General features: G+C 52.4%; 2 protein-coding genes across 14 annotated transcripts; both read left to right on the top strand.

Annotated features, from left to right (window-relative positions):
* Positions 1-3,798: 3,798 nt before the first annotated feature.
* Positions 3,799-7,634, top strand: LOC117876267 (zinc finger and SCAN domain-containing protein 2-like). 5 transcript variants are annotated; one of them, XM_034768240.1, is made up of 2 exons: positions 3,799-3,977; positions 5,532-7,634. In XM_034768240.1, exon 2 carries the CDS (start codon positions 5,590-5,592, stop codon positions 6,865-6,867), a length of 1,278 nt encoding a protein of 425 aa, XP_034624131.1. In that variant the 5' UTR covers positions 3,799-3,977; positions 5,532-5,589; the 3' UTR covers positions 6,868-7,634. The 5 variants fall into 5 exon arrangements, with proteins under 5 accessions (XP_034624131.1, XP_034624129.1, XP_034624132.1 ...); XM_034768238.1 differs by having other exon boundaries at positions 5,529-7,634; XM_034768241.1 differs by having other exon boundaries at positions 3,814-3,913.
* A 2,368-nt stretch (positions 7,635-10,002) lies between these two features.
* Positions 10,003-13,573, top strand: TBRG1 (transforming growth factor beta regulator 1). 9 transcript variants are annotated; one of them, XM_034768285.1, is made up of 3 exons: positions 10,003-10,231; positions 11,749-11,804; positions 12,067-13,573. In XM_034768285.1, exon 3 carries the CDS (start codon positions 12,110-12,112, stop codon positions 13,193-13,195), a length of 1,086 nt encoding a protein of 361 aa, XP_034624176.1. In that variant the 5' UTR covers positions 10,003-10,231; positions 11,749-11,804; positions 12,067-12,109; the 3' UTR covers positions 13,196-13,573. The 9 variants fall into 9 exon arrangements, with proteins under 9 accessions (XP_034624176.1, XP_034624177.1, XP_034624170.1 ...); XM_034768286.1 differs by lacking the exon at positions 11,749-11,804 and having other exon boundaries at positions 10,068-10,237; XM_034768279.1 differs by lacking the exon at positions 11,749-11,804 and having other exon boundaries at positions 10,099-10,226; positions 12,069-13,573.
* Positions 13,574-13,620: the final 47 nt, after the last annotated feature.

The following is a 13,620-nucleotide window of genomic DNA, read 5'->3' as shown; positions in this document are numbered from 1 at the left end:
TATCTGAAGATCACTTATTTGGGCTTTTTTATTCCATTCTTGCTTCTGCCTTCAGAACTGAGTGCCTGGCCAGCTGGTGACGCTCTCTGGCCGCCCAGCGAAGGCAGCGCTGTCACCAGCAGCAGCGCAAAAGTAAGGTTGGCAATCCACCATGCCATGCCACCCTGACTTCCACACTGCTGCTGACGGCAGCATGCCTGGCCAGTAGCCGGCGCTCTCCTGCCACCCACCCAGAGCTAAATTTGTGCCGGGGTTGTGCCCAAGCACCTGTTTCATTACACATTAAACATATGAAATCAATGAGTTGTAGGCACCCAGATGATTTAGAAAATCGATGCCTAAATACCTTTAAAAATCTGGCCCTCTGTGTCTCAGTTTCCCACCTGAGCAATGGGTTAATGGCCCTGCTCTGCCTCACAAGGGTGTTGTAAAGACTTTAAAGATTAGTAGGATATTATGATGATGGGCAGTGGCGGATTACCATATAGGTCCCACAGGTGCACTGGCACTCTGGCCCCGCCCCCTGCTGCTCCTTTCTCTCTCTCCCAGCCCTGCTCCTCTGCCCTGCACCTCCTCTTCCCCCTGAGGCCCCGCCCCCAGCCAGGCTGGAAGATGGCGGGAACCTGTGTAGAGAGTGAATGAGTATATTTCCCCTCCCTCGCCCCCTGCATGGAGCCAGCCTGAGCCCCCTCTCTCTTCCCATGTGTAGCCAGCCTGAGGCACTTGCCCAAACCCCCTCCTGCCCTATGCAGGGCTGGCCTGAGCCCTGCCTCTTGCCACCCCCGAGCCCCACTGCTCCCCCGCACCCCCACCCCAAGCCCCATTTTGGCAAAAGTGCATCATTTGTGCTGTATTGCTCTTGCCACCTGGTGATCAGTTGACAAGAGCAAATGGGACAAATCCAGTTTTGCCAAAAAAGTTGGGACATCCAGGGCCAAAACGGTAGGTATGGTTACTCTAGCAGGGGTCCGCAAACTTTTTCGGTTGTGCCCCTGTCATAACTATAAAGGGAAGGGTAACAGCTCTCCTGTGTACAGTATTATAAAATCCCTCCTGGCCAGAGACTCCAAAATCCTTTTACCTGTAAAGGGTTAAGAAGCTCAGGTAACCTGGCTGGCATCTGACCCAAAGGACCAATAAGGGGACAAGATACTTTCAGATCTTGCGGGGGGGGGGAGGCTTTTGTTGTGCTCTTTGTTTGGGAAGTCGTTCGCTCTTGGGACTGAGAGGGACCAGATCAATCCAGGTTCTCCAAATCTTTCTGAACAAGTCTCTCATATTTCAAACTTGTAAGTAAACAGCCAGGCAAGGCGTGTTAGTTTTTATCTTTGTTTTCTCAACTTGTAAATGTACCTTTTACTAGAGTGTTTATCTCGGTTTGCTGTACTTTGAACCTGAGGCTAGAGGGGGGTCCTCTGAGCTCTTTAAGTTTGATTACCCTGTAAAGTTATTTTCCATACTGATTTTACAGAGATGATTTTTACCTTTTTTCTTTAATTAAAAGTCTTCTTTTTAAGAACCTGATTGATTTTTTCCTTGTTTTTAGGTCCAAGGGGGTTGGATCTGTATTCACCAGGGAATTGGTGAAGAGTTTCTCAAGGCTTCCCAGGGAAGGGAATCCACGTGGGAATGGTGGCAGCGGACCAGATCTAAGCTGGTAGTTAAGCTTAGAAGTTTTCATGCAGGCCCCCACATTTGTACCCTAAAGTTCAGAGTGGGGAAGCAGCTTTGACAGCCCCCCTTTACCTAGCCCCCGCCCCCCGGGAGCTGGGGCCTGAGCTGGGTGTGGGAGCTGGGGGTTGCAGGCGCCAGGGGCTGTGGTCAGGGGTCAGAAGTGGGGCCGTGGCTGGGAGTGATGCTGGAGGTGAGGCTGGGGCTGGGGGCACGGCTGGAGTGGGGCCAGAGAAGACCTGGGGGCAGAGCAAGGATGAGTGGAATTCCTTCCTTCCCCACCCCACCCCCATGCGGGCTGACCTGGGCCCCACTGCACTCACAATTACCCAAATGTTCCTCCATGCCCTCCTAGGCTGTGGTAAAAGTCACCCAGGGAGCCCAGGCAGCTGTGGGGAGACCGTGCCCTCCACCTGCCCTGGGTGGGAGACCGGTGTGCCCAAGAAGCAAGAGCAGCCCTAGCCTGTGTCCCTGTCCCCCAGGATGCATTGCCCAGGACAGATAGAGGGTCCAGGGCTCCCCACAGTGCCCCAGGCTTCCTGGGTAGCCCTTATCCTAGCCCTGGCTTCTGGCCAGGCCAGGGGGCAGAGCCTTGGGGGAAGGGGAGGAGCAGGGTGTGGGGCCCTATGGCAGGGGGGATGTTGGGGACCCCAATGTTCCTTGTGCCCAGGGGCCCCAATAAATCTTAATCCACCTCTGGTGATGGGGTCCAGATAAATACCTAAGACCTGGTCTACACTTAAAAATTTTACCAGTATAACTACTTTGGTTAGAGATGTGATTTTTTTTTTTTCTGAAATAGGCATACAGGTAAAAACTCCAGTGTGGATGCAGCTACACTGGTATAAATGGGGTGTTTACCAGTATAGTCATTCGTCTTCCTGTATTGGACTGGACTTGATGAACTCTCAAGGTCCCTTCCAGTTTTATGATTCTATGATTGGAACAGCTATACGGCTATTAGCATCTTTATACTGATATCACTGCATCCACACTCGGGGGGAGGAAATGGTACCACGTTAGCTATACCAGCGGTGTTAAAGCCGGACAACTTTCTAATGTAGACGAGGTCTTCAATTCATAGATTCCAAGTCCAGACGGGACCATTGTGGTCATCTCGTCAGACCTCCTGTAGAGCACAGGCCAGAGACCTGCCCCAAATCATTCCTAGAGCAGAGCTTGTAGAACAAACATCCCGTCTTGATTTAAAAATGGTCAGTGATAGAGAATCCACTGCAACCCTGGGTGAGTTGTTCCAGTGGTTAATTATTTTCCCTGTTAAAAACGTTCACTTTATCTCCAGTCTGAATTTGTCCCGTTGGATCATGTTATACCTTCCTCTGCTAGATTGAAGAGCCCTTTGTTTGTTCCCCCTGTAGGTACAAATCTAGATTGGGATCAAGTAGGGTGAGCAGATGTCCTGATTTTTTAGGGACAGTCCCAATATTTGGGGCTTTTTCTTATATAGGCACCTATTACCCCCCCACCCCCGTCCCTAGGATGACCAGACGTCCCGATATTTCGGGGTTTGTCAATTTGTCCCGATATCGGCCGGCAGTGCCGGGTTTTTTTGTTGTTGTTGTTCTGCCGGTGGGCACCCCCCTCCTCCCCTTACCCCCATGTGTCCCGATATTTTCTTTCTCTCATCTGGTCACCCTACCCATCCCGATTTTCCACACTTGCTATCTGGTCACCCTAGGATCAAGTCACCCCTCCATTTTCTCTTTGTTACATGAAATAGATCAAGTTCCTTGAGTCTATCACTGTAACGCCTGTTTTCTAAGCCTTTGCTCCCTCGGGCTCTGCCCCTGGTGTTAGGAAGAAGGGAAGGGTTCTGGCTAGATTCATAGATTCATAGATTCTAGGACTGGAAGGGACCTTGAGAGGTCGAGTCCAGTCCCCTGCCCGCATGGCAGGACCAAATACTGTCTAGACCATCCCTGATAGACATTTATCTAACCTACTCTTAAATATCTCCAGAGATGGAGATTCCACAACCTCCCTAGGCAATTTATTCCAGTGTTAGATCTGACTGTGCCCTGTGTCTGGAAAGGATCCAGTGGCTGCAGCCACTAGAGGGCCCTGGTTATGGCCAAGGGACAGGAGTCTGCTCTCTGCTCAGTTTACCAGGGCTGAGTGAGCTTCCGGAACAGAGGCTGCTGCTGCTGCATCCGGACTGGAGCTGGGCTGACGATTGGCTGCTGTTCCCTAATGGGATCTGATGCCCAGCTTCCCAGCTGCGGTAGGGACCGTCTCTGGCTGAACCTAGCCCCCAGGGCTCTGCCAACATTAGCTCCTGAGACCAGGTGATAGAGAGAGCCGGGGATGGGGCTCTGTGCAGAGTGCCTGACTCTGTGAGACCCCAGAGCGGCTGCCCGGCTGCCCGAGGGAGGCAGAGCTCATGGCCCTGGAGAGGGGCAGGGAGAGAGAGACTGAAAGGGGAGAAACAAGTGGAGAGAGGTATCAGGGGGTAGCCGTATTAGTCTGTATCTACAAAAACAACAAGGAGTCTGGTGGCACCTTAAAGACTAACAGATCTGTTAGTCTTTAAGGTGAAGTGGAGAAGTGGAGAGAGGGAATCTGCTACCACCATCTCCCCTGGCATTTCGCCACCCCTGACACACATGCACACGCTGACACTCCGCACAGACACGCTCACACAAGGACACATACACACACTCACGCTGACATGCAGACACGTTCTGACCCACTCTCTGCTGTAACATCGACACGGGCCAAGACGCTGATGGACCTTAGCACACTCACATGCACTGTGACGCACACATGCTCACGCACACATACGTACGCTGACACATTCACGCAGACGCACGAGTCATACACGTGCACTGTCTGACATACAAACTTATACAGACGCCCTCAGGCGCTCCCCCACCCACACTCACACAGGCAGAGATGATAGTTTCCTGCCATTCCCAGGGCTCCCTCCATTAGCTCCATCCGTTGGACAGACTGTTGGGGTCTGCAGAACAGCACAGATTTCATAGATTTCAAGGCCAACAGGACCCATTGTGCCCAGGCTGTCAGGTCTCCTGCCTAACTCAAGCCAGAGAATTTCGCCCAATACCTCCCACAGGGCGCGTACCCAGCCCCAGCCGGCCTCTAGCTCCCCATGTTTGATTCCATGTCCCTGGCACATTCCCTGAAACACCGAACAAGCCCTGAACTCACCTTGATTCTTTCCCTCACGCTGAGCAGGATTCCCAACAGCAAATCTGACGTGGTTCCCCAGACAGAGGGAAGGGAAGAGCTACGTGTCCTGGATTTCTAGGGTCTGGGCACGGGGTGGATTCTCCATCACTGGAAGTCTGTTAAGACGGAGATGCGGCATCTCTTTCTCAAAGTCAGGAGTCACTGGGCCAGAGGCAGGAATGGCTGGGGGAGATAGGAGGCCAGGCTGGAAGGGTACAATGAGCTTTCAGGCCTAGATATCTATTTCCCCAGAGACAGCAGCACAGAGGAGAGGTACAAAAAAATGAAACCAGCTCAAAGTATTTGTGAGTGCCGTGAAACAGCTGGGATCCCACAGCGCTGCCGTGAACTTCCCCAGCTCTGCCCCCATCTCAGCCAGGCTGGGACTGTACCAGGCATCACTGGAAGTCTGGCAGCTGCCCCCCCCCGCTCAGCTGCCTTTCCCCTGGGTGTTTGGAGGGGGCGTGGTCGTCCTCTCTCCCCTGCCCCTGGCCACTTGAGGGGTTTCCAGCAGGAGATTATTTGACCGATCCAACAATGATTCATTTCACCGCCTTGGCCATTCCCCATTCCGAGGATCTCCTTTGTGTCCCCCACCATTGCCCAGCGGAGGGATTGACTCACATCCAGATTCTTTCTCATCCCAGCAGGAGCTGAGATTTAAGAGCGAGGACGAGGAGGAATCGGCAGCAGGGAGGTGATGAGACAATGGATCCTGATGGGACCGCCTCAGGAATCTCTGAAGCTGATGAACACCAGAGTCCTGGGCAGGGAGACGCTCGTGAGCATCGCAGTGGGTTGGAAGAGCAGGCAGACGGCGATCCTGATGCTGTCAGGGGAAGTTTAAATGTCCAGGATGGCACCCAGCAAGGGGAGGATCCAGCCACATGGGCTGAGCCAGGGAGAGGCCCCAGTGGGAGCTCAGAACATAGGGCCCAGGAAAGAACCCAGCTGCGGCAAAAACCCCATTGCTGCCCTGACTGCGGGAAGGCGTTCAGCTGGAGCTCCCACCTCCTTCAGCACCAGCGGGTCCACACAGGGCAGAGTCCCTACAAATGTTCTGACTGCGGGAAGGGCTTCACCCAGAATTCAGACCTCATTACCCACCAGAGAATTCACACAGGCGAAAAACCCCACCGCTGCCACCAGTGTGGAAAGGGCTTCAGTGTCAGCTCAGGGCTGGCCCGGCACTGGCGAGTCCACACTGGGGAGCGCCCCTACGAGTGCCCTGAGTGTGGGAAGAGCTTTGGTCGCAGTTCCAACCTGCTGACCCACCAGCGCACGCACACAGGGGAGCGCCCCTACCAGTGTGGGGAATGCGGGCAGTGCTTCAGCCACAGCTCCACCCTTGCCAAGCACCGGCGGCTGCACACAGGGGAACGCCCCTACACCTGTGCCGACTGTGGGCAGTGCTTCAGCCTGGGCTCCACCCTGGCCACGCACCGCCGCAGCCTGCACACAAATGACCGGCCCTACAGCTGTGCTGAGTGCGGCAAAGGATTTGGTCGCAGCTCAGACTTGCTGGTCCACCAGCGCAGCCACTCTGAGGAGCGGCCTTACCGCTGTGCCCAGTGTGGCAAGAGGTTCGGCCGCCGCTCCAATCTCCTGGCGCATCAACGCAGCCACACCGGGGAGCGGCCCTACCCGTGCGGGGAGTGTGGGAGGCGCTTCAGCCGGCGCTCCGACCTCATCAGCCACTGCAGGACCCACACCGGGGAGCGGCCCTACCTGTGCGCCCAGTGCCCCAAGAGCTTTGGGCAGAGCGCCGAGCTGCTGACCCACCAGCGCACCCACACTGGGGAGCGACCCTATCACTGCCACCAATGTGGCCAGAGCTTCAGCCTCAGCTCCAACCTCCTGGCCCACCGCAGGGTCCATACCGGGGAGCGGCCCTACCACTGTGCCCAGTGTGGGAGGGGATTCACCCGCAACGGCAACCTCCTGGCACATCAGCGGCGGCAGCACACAGTGGGAGAGACCACCTGATGGCAGGTGTAGAGGGGGCCCACCTGAAGGCACAGTCCATGCGTGGGAGAGAGCGTCCACCTGCCAGCACAGAACATGCATGGGGGAGAGAAAGAGAGAGTGACCGCCTAATGGCACAGAACATGGCATGGAAGAAAATTATCTCGAATGCTTATGACTCAATGTCCTAAGAGATAAAGAACAAGATGGGATATTAGTTGGTGTCTGCTACAGACCACCAAATCACACTAGGGAACAGGGAAACCAGCTCCTTATACGCGTAGATAAAAAAGCTGCGTGATCCTGGGGGATTTCAATTTGAGTGACGTACGCTGAAGGTCTCATGCTGCCAGTATTAAAATATCCTTGGAATTTCTAAACGTTATAGATAATGTCCTAATTCAAAAAGTGTTGCATCCAACATGGGGGAATGTATATTAGACCTCATCTTGATTGATAAAGAGGAAATAATCACAGAACTAAAAATTAATAGGAACTTAGATACAAGTGATCATTACTTGATCAGATTTATACAGTGCAAACAGAATAAAGTCCAGACCAGTGATATATATACTTGGTTCTTTAAAAGAGCCAATTTCATAAAGCTGAGAACAATTTTGAACCAAATCAATTGGGAGGAAGAATTGAATCAGAAAAATATGATTGATAATTGGAAATTGTTTAAGAACACTTTATTAGATGCCTAAAAAGCCAGAGTTCCACAATTGAGGAAGAAGGCCACTGATCTGGTTCAGAGGGGAAGTGAAGGCAACTGTAGAAAATAGAAAAAAAAAGTACAGTGGAGTCGCATCATAGGTGCATTTAACTTACGCGATTTTAACTATACGCGCTCTGCAAAACAAAAAAAGAGAAAAATAACAATTTAAATATTGTACCTGTAGTGCGGGCGATTCCGCCTGCCATTCCACTCAATGAGCGTTTGACTATACGCGATTTTTGCTTTACGTGCTGACTTCAGAACCTAACCCCCACGTAAGATGCGACTCCCCTGTATATAACAAATGGAAGAAAGGGGAAGCTGGTGAATATAAATCAGAAGCTAGGAATTGTAGAAAATTGATTAGAGAAGGAAAGGGATGCAAGGAAAAAACCTATGGCCAGCAGAGTTAAGGACTATAAGAAGGAGTTTTTAAAGTATATTAGGAACAAAAAGCATCCTGACAATGGTCTTGGTCCATAACTAGATGGAAATGGTAGAATTGTCAATAATAATGCAGAAATGTTCAACAAATATTTCTGTTGTGTATTTGGGGAAAAAATAAATGATGTTGTCATATCACATGATGACATTCCATTCCACTAGTATCTCAGAAAGATGTTAAACCGTAACTACCAAGGTCAGACATTTTTAAATATATAACTTGCATCCAGAAGTTTTTAAAGAGCTGGCTGAGGAACTTGCTGGACCATTAATGGTGATTTTCAGTAGGTCTTGGAACACTGGGAAAGTTCCAGAAGACCGGAACAAAGCTAATGTTGTGCCAATATTTAAAAAGGATAAATGAGATGACTGGATAATACATATGGGACTGTCAGTCTGACACTGATCCTAGGCAAGATAATAGAGAACCTGATACAGGACTCAATTAATAAAGAATTAAAAGAGTGTAATATAATTAGTGCCAATTAACATGGGTTTATGGAAAATAAATCCTGTCAAACTAACTTGATATCATTTTTTGATGAGATTACAAGTTTGATTGACAAAGGTAGTAGTGTTGACGTAATATACTTGGACATCTGTAAGGCATTTGACTTGGTACCACATGACAGTTTGATTAAAAAACTAGAAAGATATAAAACTAACATGGCACATATTAAATGAATTAAAAGCTGACTCACTGATAGGTGTTAAAAGGTAATAGTAAGTGAAGAATCATCACTGAATGGGTGTATTATTAGGGGGGGTCCTGCAGGGATCAGTTTTTGGCCCTACCCTATTGAACATTTTTAGTAATGACCTGAAAGAAAACATAAAATCCTATGCTTCGGCAGTTCGGGCGGGAGTCCGAGTGGCTTTTTTTTTTTTTTGCTTTGTCAAAAATGGTAGAGCTGGTGCGACAGGGGGTGCATGCTCAACATTTTTTTACTGATAGGACTGCGCGATCAAAAAAATTCGGAGACCACTGCTCTACTACATGGCGTTCTCCAGAAGAACGGGTTTTTTGAATGACAGTTTACTAGGATCAACATTTTTCACAGAAAATGTTGCTGGAAAATGGCCTTTTTTCCAAAAACGAAATCTTTCGCACACTAAAAATTTGATATTTTGCGTGTCATTTTTTTTACAGAACATTGTGACACTTCTTAATTGAATGTTTTATCAAAAATATAATGCTATAGATGACATATTGAAATATTAGAAACTTGTTTACTGTAAATGAAACATGTCTATAACTATGTTTACAATGTTTTGATTAATTTTATGAAAAATGAAAAACATCTCTTGAAACTTTGGAATGAAAACAACTTCAAAATTTCTTCTGAACGGAACTATTTTTTTTAATTTATATTTTGACCATCTCCACAAACTTGCTATAATTTTAAAACAAGCTGGCCGTTTTAGCTGATTGTGTGGATATAATAGACTTGACTTCTACAGGGTCTTTGACTGGGTGCAGCACCGTGTTCTGATTAAAAACCGAGCTCAAGGCAAAAGCAACGTAGAAGGGGTTAAATGGAATAAAAACCGGGTAACTAGGCGAACATGCAGAACCCAAACCCTCAGGTGCACAACTCCACCCATAATCTATACAGCCCTAACCACAAACCTAACCTGCAGAACCTGAACCCATCCGTTCTCTGCTCAGATCTAACGCCAAACCTATTTCAGAGTAACAGCCGTGTTAGTCTGTATCCGCAAAAAGAAGAACAGGAGTACTTGTGGCACCTTAGAGACTAACAAATTTATTAGAGCATAAGCTTTCGTGGACTACAGCCCACTTCTTCGGATGCATATGCATATGCTCTAATAAATTTGTTAGTCTCTAAGGTGCCACAAGTACTCCTGTTCTTCTTTTTCCAAACCTATTCTGCACAATGCTAAACCCAGCTCCCTCATCTGCATCACCCAACCCAAAACCTAACCCGCCTATCCCCAACTGCACCTCTAATCCGCACGACCCTAACCCTGCACCTGCACCATCCTGACCCTCTCGAGTCCGGGAAAAAGGGGTTAAAAACCAAATCCTCCATTCACAGCGCAGGCAGGGCTGGGAGGGACCGGAATAGCAGAGGGACCTTCCTGTGCCAGCCCCCAGGCACCTGGGGCCCCGCTCCTGAGCTGGCTCCCGGCCCGGGCGTGCACAAGGATCGGTCCCCTCTGCAGCGCGGCCCCGGGGGAATCGGCCCGGCCCGGCCCGGCCCGGCGGTGAGTGGGGGCGCCGGGGAGACCCAGAGTCGCGGCGAGAGGCGGCCCCGGGGCGGGAGGGAGACAGCAGCAGAGGCAGGAAATCGCTGCTTGGAGGAAGTGGCAGAGCGAGGTGGGGATCGGAGCGGGGGGGGGGGGGGGGCAGAGAGAGATACCCCCACTCAGCCAGCTCCGGGGCATCACGGGCTGGGGGTGGGGGTTGTGCCCTGAGCCCTGCAGGGTCCCCCAGACCAACTATAGTAGCGGTACCCCCGAGCCAGCTAGTCACCATGGGGCTGGATCAGAGATCCCCCCCCGCCCCAAGGGAAAGGCCCCGTGTCCCATTCCCCACATCCCTGAGCCAGCCAGGAGCCGCCCCCCCCCCCCAGACCCCATGTCCAATATTCTCCCACACCCCTGAGCCAGCCAGGACCCGCCTCCCCCCCCCCCCAGACCCCATGTCCAATATTCTCCCACACCCCTGAGCCAGCCAGTCCCCTGCTCAGAGCCAATCAGACAGCAGCAGTAGTGGCTTGTGAGTGAAGGGGCCCAGCCACATACCTTCTTCATAGATCGGGGTAGGCAACCTATGACACTCGTGCCAAAGGCGGCACGCAAGCTGATTTTCAGTGGCACTCACACTGCCCGGGTCCTGGCCACCAGTCCGGGGGGCTCTGCATTTTAATTTAAATTTAAATGAAGCTTCTTAAACCTTTTAAAAACCTTATTTACTTTACATACAACAATAGTTTAGTTCTATATTATAGACTTATAGAAAGAGACCTTTTAAAAACATTAAAATGTATGACTGGCACACGAACCCTTATATTAGAGTGAATAAATGAAGACTCGGCACACCACTGCTGAAAGGTTGCCAACCCCTGTCACAGATGCTCAAGGCCACTGAGTCCATCCAGTCCACCCTCCTGCATCATCTAGGCCAGACGGTCTCCCCCAGCGATTCGGTAAATAGCGCTAAGGGCAGGTCGGTTATACAGAGCCACCCAGAGCAGCCTATTGAGTGTGTGTCTTAACACAGCCACGTGCATGGCTACACATCTAGGACAGAGGAGGTAGCCGACACTTAATAGATGAGGGGCTGTATCCTGGAAAGGAGAAGCGCTGGGAAGGGCTTAGGGGTCATGGTGGAAACCTGCTGAACATGAGCTGCTAGTGGGAGGGAATATCGCAGTCCCTGGCTGTCCGAGTAGAGGAGTACAAGGAGAAGCAGGGAGGGGGGGTTACCTCTGTATATGGCATTAGTAAGACTGTTAGTGCGGACTCTATCCAGTTCTGGTGTGCACACTTCAACCAGGATGTTGCCAAGTTGCTAAGGGCTCAAAGAAGAGCTACAAGGACAATTTGAGATCTGGAAAACCTGCCTTGGAGCGAGAGACTAAGGGCTTGTCTACACAACAAAATTTACTGGTGTAGCTCTGTAATTATACAGATGTCATTATACTGATGCCACTCATAGAGAGACACTTTGCACCAAGCCTAATACCTTAAATGTTCTTTTACTTAATCATATAGTGCATAAGAGAGCACAGATCATACAAAGCAATAAACATCTGAAATCGCAACGTCAGTAAGTCAGCCGGGATGCAGGAATTGTTAGGGGGGGCTGGGATGGAGGGGCAAAATGGGCCTTTCTTCTGGCCTTAGCGTTTATGAAATGCGCTGTTCTGCAGAGTCCAGCCGCCTTTGCAGGGACAGAGCTAATGGAGGGAGCTCTGGGAATGGATGGGAAACGGCGATCTTTGTGTGAGTGTCCATGTGAGAGTGAATCTATGAATGTGTGTGTCTGTGTGTGCCCAGAGAGGTGATGGTGCCCGGGCTCTCTGATCCAGCAGGTCTGAAGGTGGCTATCCCTCCAGGCGGGGTGAGCTGAGGATGAAGAAGGTGTCAAGGAAGAGCCAGAATGAGAAGTACCGGCTGAAGTACAGCCGGTTGCGCCGGGCGGCCAAGGCCATGGTGTTCGAGAATGCAGCACTGTGCGATGAGATTGCCCGGCTGGAGGAGAAATTCCTGCGGGCGAGAGAGGAGCGTCGATTCCTCTTCACCAAGCTGCTGCAGCTGCAGGCACTGTCAGCCGAGGAGGAGAGCCCGGCGGTGCCATTGGGGGGCATCTCAGCAGGGTACGGCGTGGCACCGACCCCTGGCCCAGATGAGCCAGCGCCTGCAGGGAAGCGGCCCAAGAAGGGCAAGGAGAATGGGCGTGCCGCCAAGCGGCGGGCAGCACCAGACAGGGGGGTGCGGCGGCTGGTGCAGCCAGTGCCGCTGGACCCCTCGGGTCGGCCGGTTTTCCCCATCGCGCTGGGTGGGCTGACGGTCTACAGCCTGGGTGAGATCGTGGCCGACCGGGCAGGCTTCCACGATGAGGGAGCCATCTACCCAGTGGGTTTCTGCAGCACCCGGGTCTACGCCAGCATGCGGCGCCCCGACCAGCGCTGCCTCTACACCTGCCAGATCAAAGACGGCGGAGTGGGCCCCCGCTTTGAGATTGTGCCTGAGGATGAGCCGGGCAGTGCCCTGGCGGGCACCACAGCTGACACCTGCCATGCCCAGCTGCTGGCGGCCATCAGTGCTGCCCGGGGGCGGCCCTACCCTGAGCTGGAGGCAGCCGGGGCTGATTTCTTCGGCTTCTCGCACCCGGCCGTGCACAACCTCATCCAGAGCTGCCCCGGGGCCCGCAAATGCGGGGCCTACCGCTGGGTGCGCTTCGAGGTGTGTCGTCCCGGGGATGGGCAGGTGCCCCAGGGGCTGCCCGACAACTGCGCAGCCACCGACTTCCAGTCCTTCCGCCGCCGCGCCCAGGAGGAGGAGGAACGGGACCGCGGAGGGGGCGGAGCTGGGGGGCGGGCACTGGGGCTGACCCCTGCCCAGGCCTTCACTTCCCCCTGCTCCTATGAGGAGGTGTTTCTGAGCCGCCCTCTCGAGTCCCCCAGCCATGGCAGCCCCGATGGCTCTGACGACTGAGGCCCCTCAACCCTGGTGTGGCCTCCATGGAGCCACCCCCCTCACGCCCAGTACGGCCTTCACAGCTCTTCCCATGAAGCGCCCTCCTCCTCCCCCCCATCCCAGCCTATACAGAGTTCCCAGCTCAGCAGGGCGCCCCCAGCTCCTGCCACTGAGCCCCCTCCCCCTGTGTGGGCATCACAGGCCCCTGGCCTGAGCCTCACGTCTCCTCCCACTGAGTTCTCCCTCTCCACCACAGCATGACAACCCCCCCCCCAGCTGTGCTGGCTCTGGGGGTGGTGCTGTCTTTGGGGACCTGTGCAGCTGACTCCACATGGGGCTTGTCCCCACCCTGTGTGAACACTCTGCTCACTAATAAAGATGATGGTGGAAGCCACATCTCTGGCTCTGTCTGCTCCCTTTCCTGGGTGTAGGAGGGAGGGGAA

Source organism: Trachemys scripta, chromosome 4, assembly GCF_013100865.1.
Source record: "Trachemys scripta elegans isolate TJP31775 chromosome 4, CAS_Tse_1.0, whole genome shotgun sequence".
Classification (NCBI taxonomy): Eukaryota; Metazoa; Chordata; order Testudines; family Emydidae; genus Trachemys; species Trachemys scripta.
Note: the sequence above shows the minus strand (reverse complement) of the source record. Positions and strands in the feature narration are given on the sequence as shown.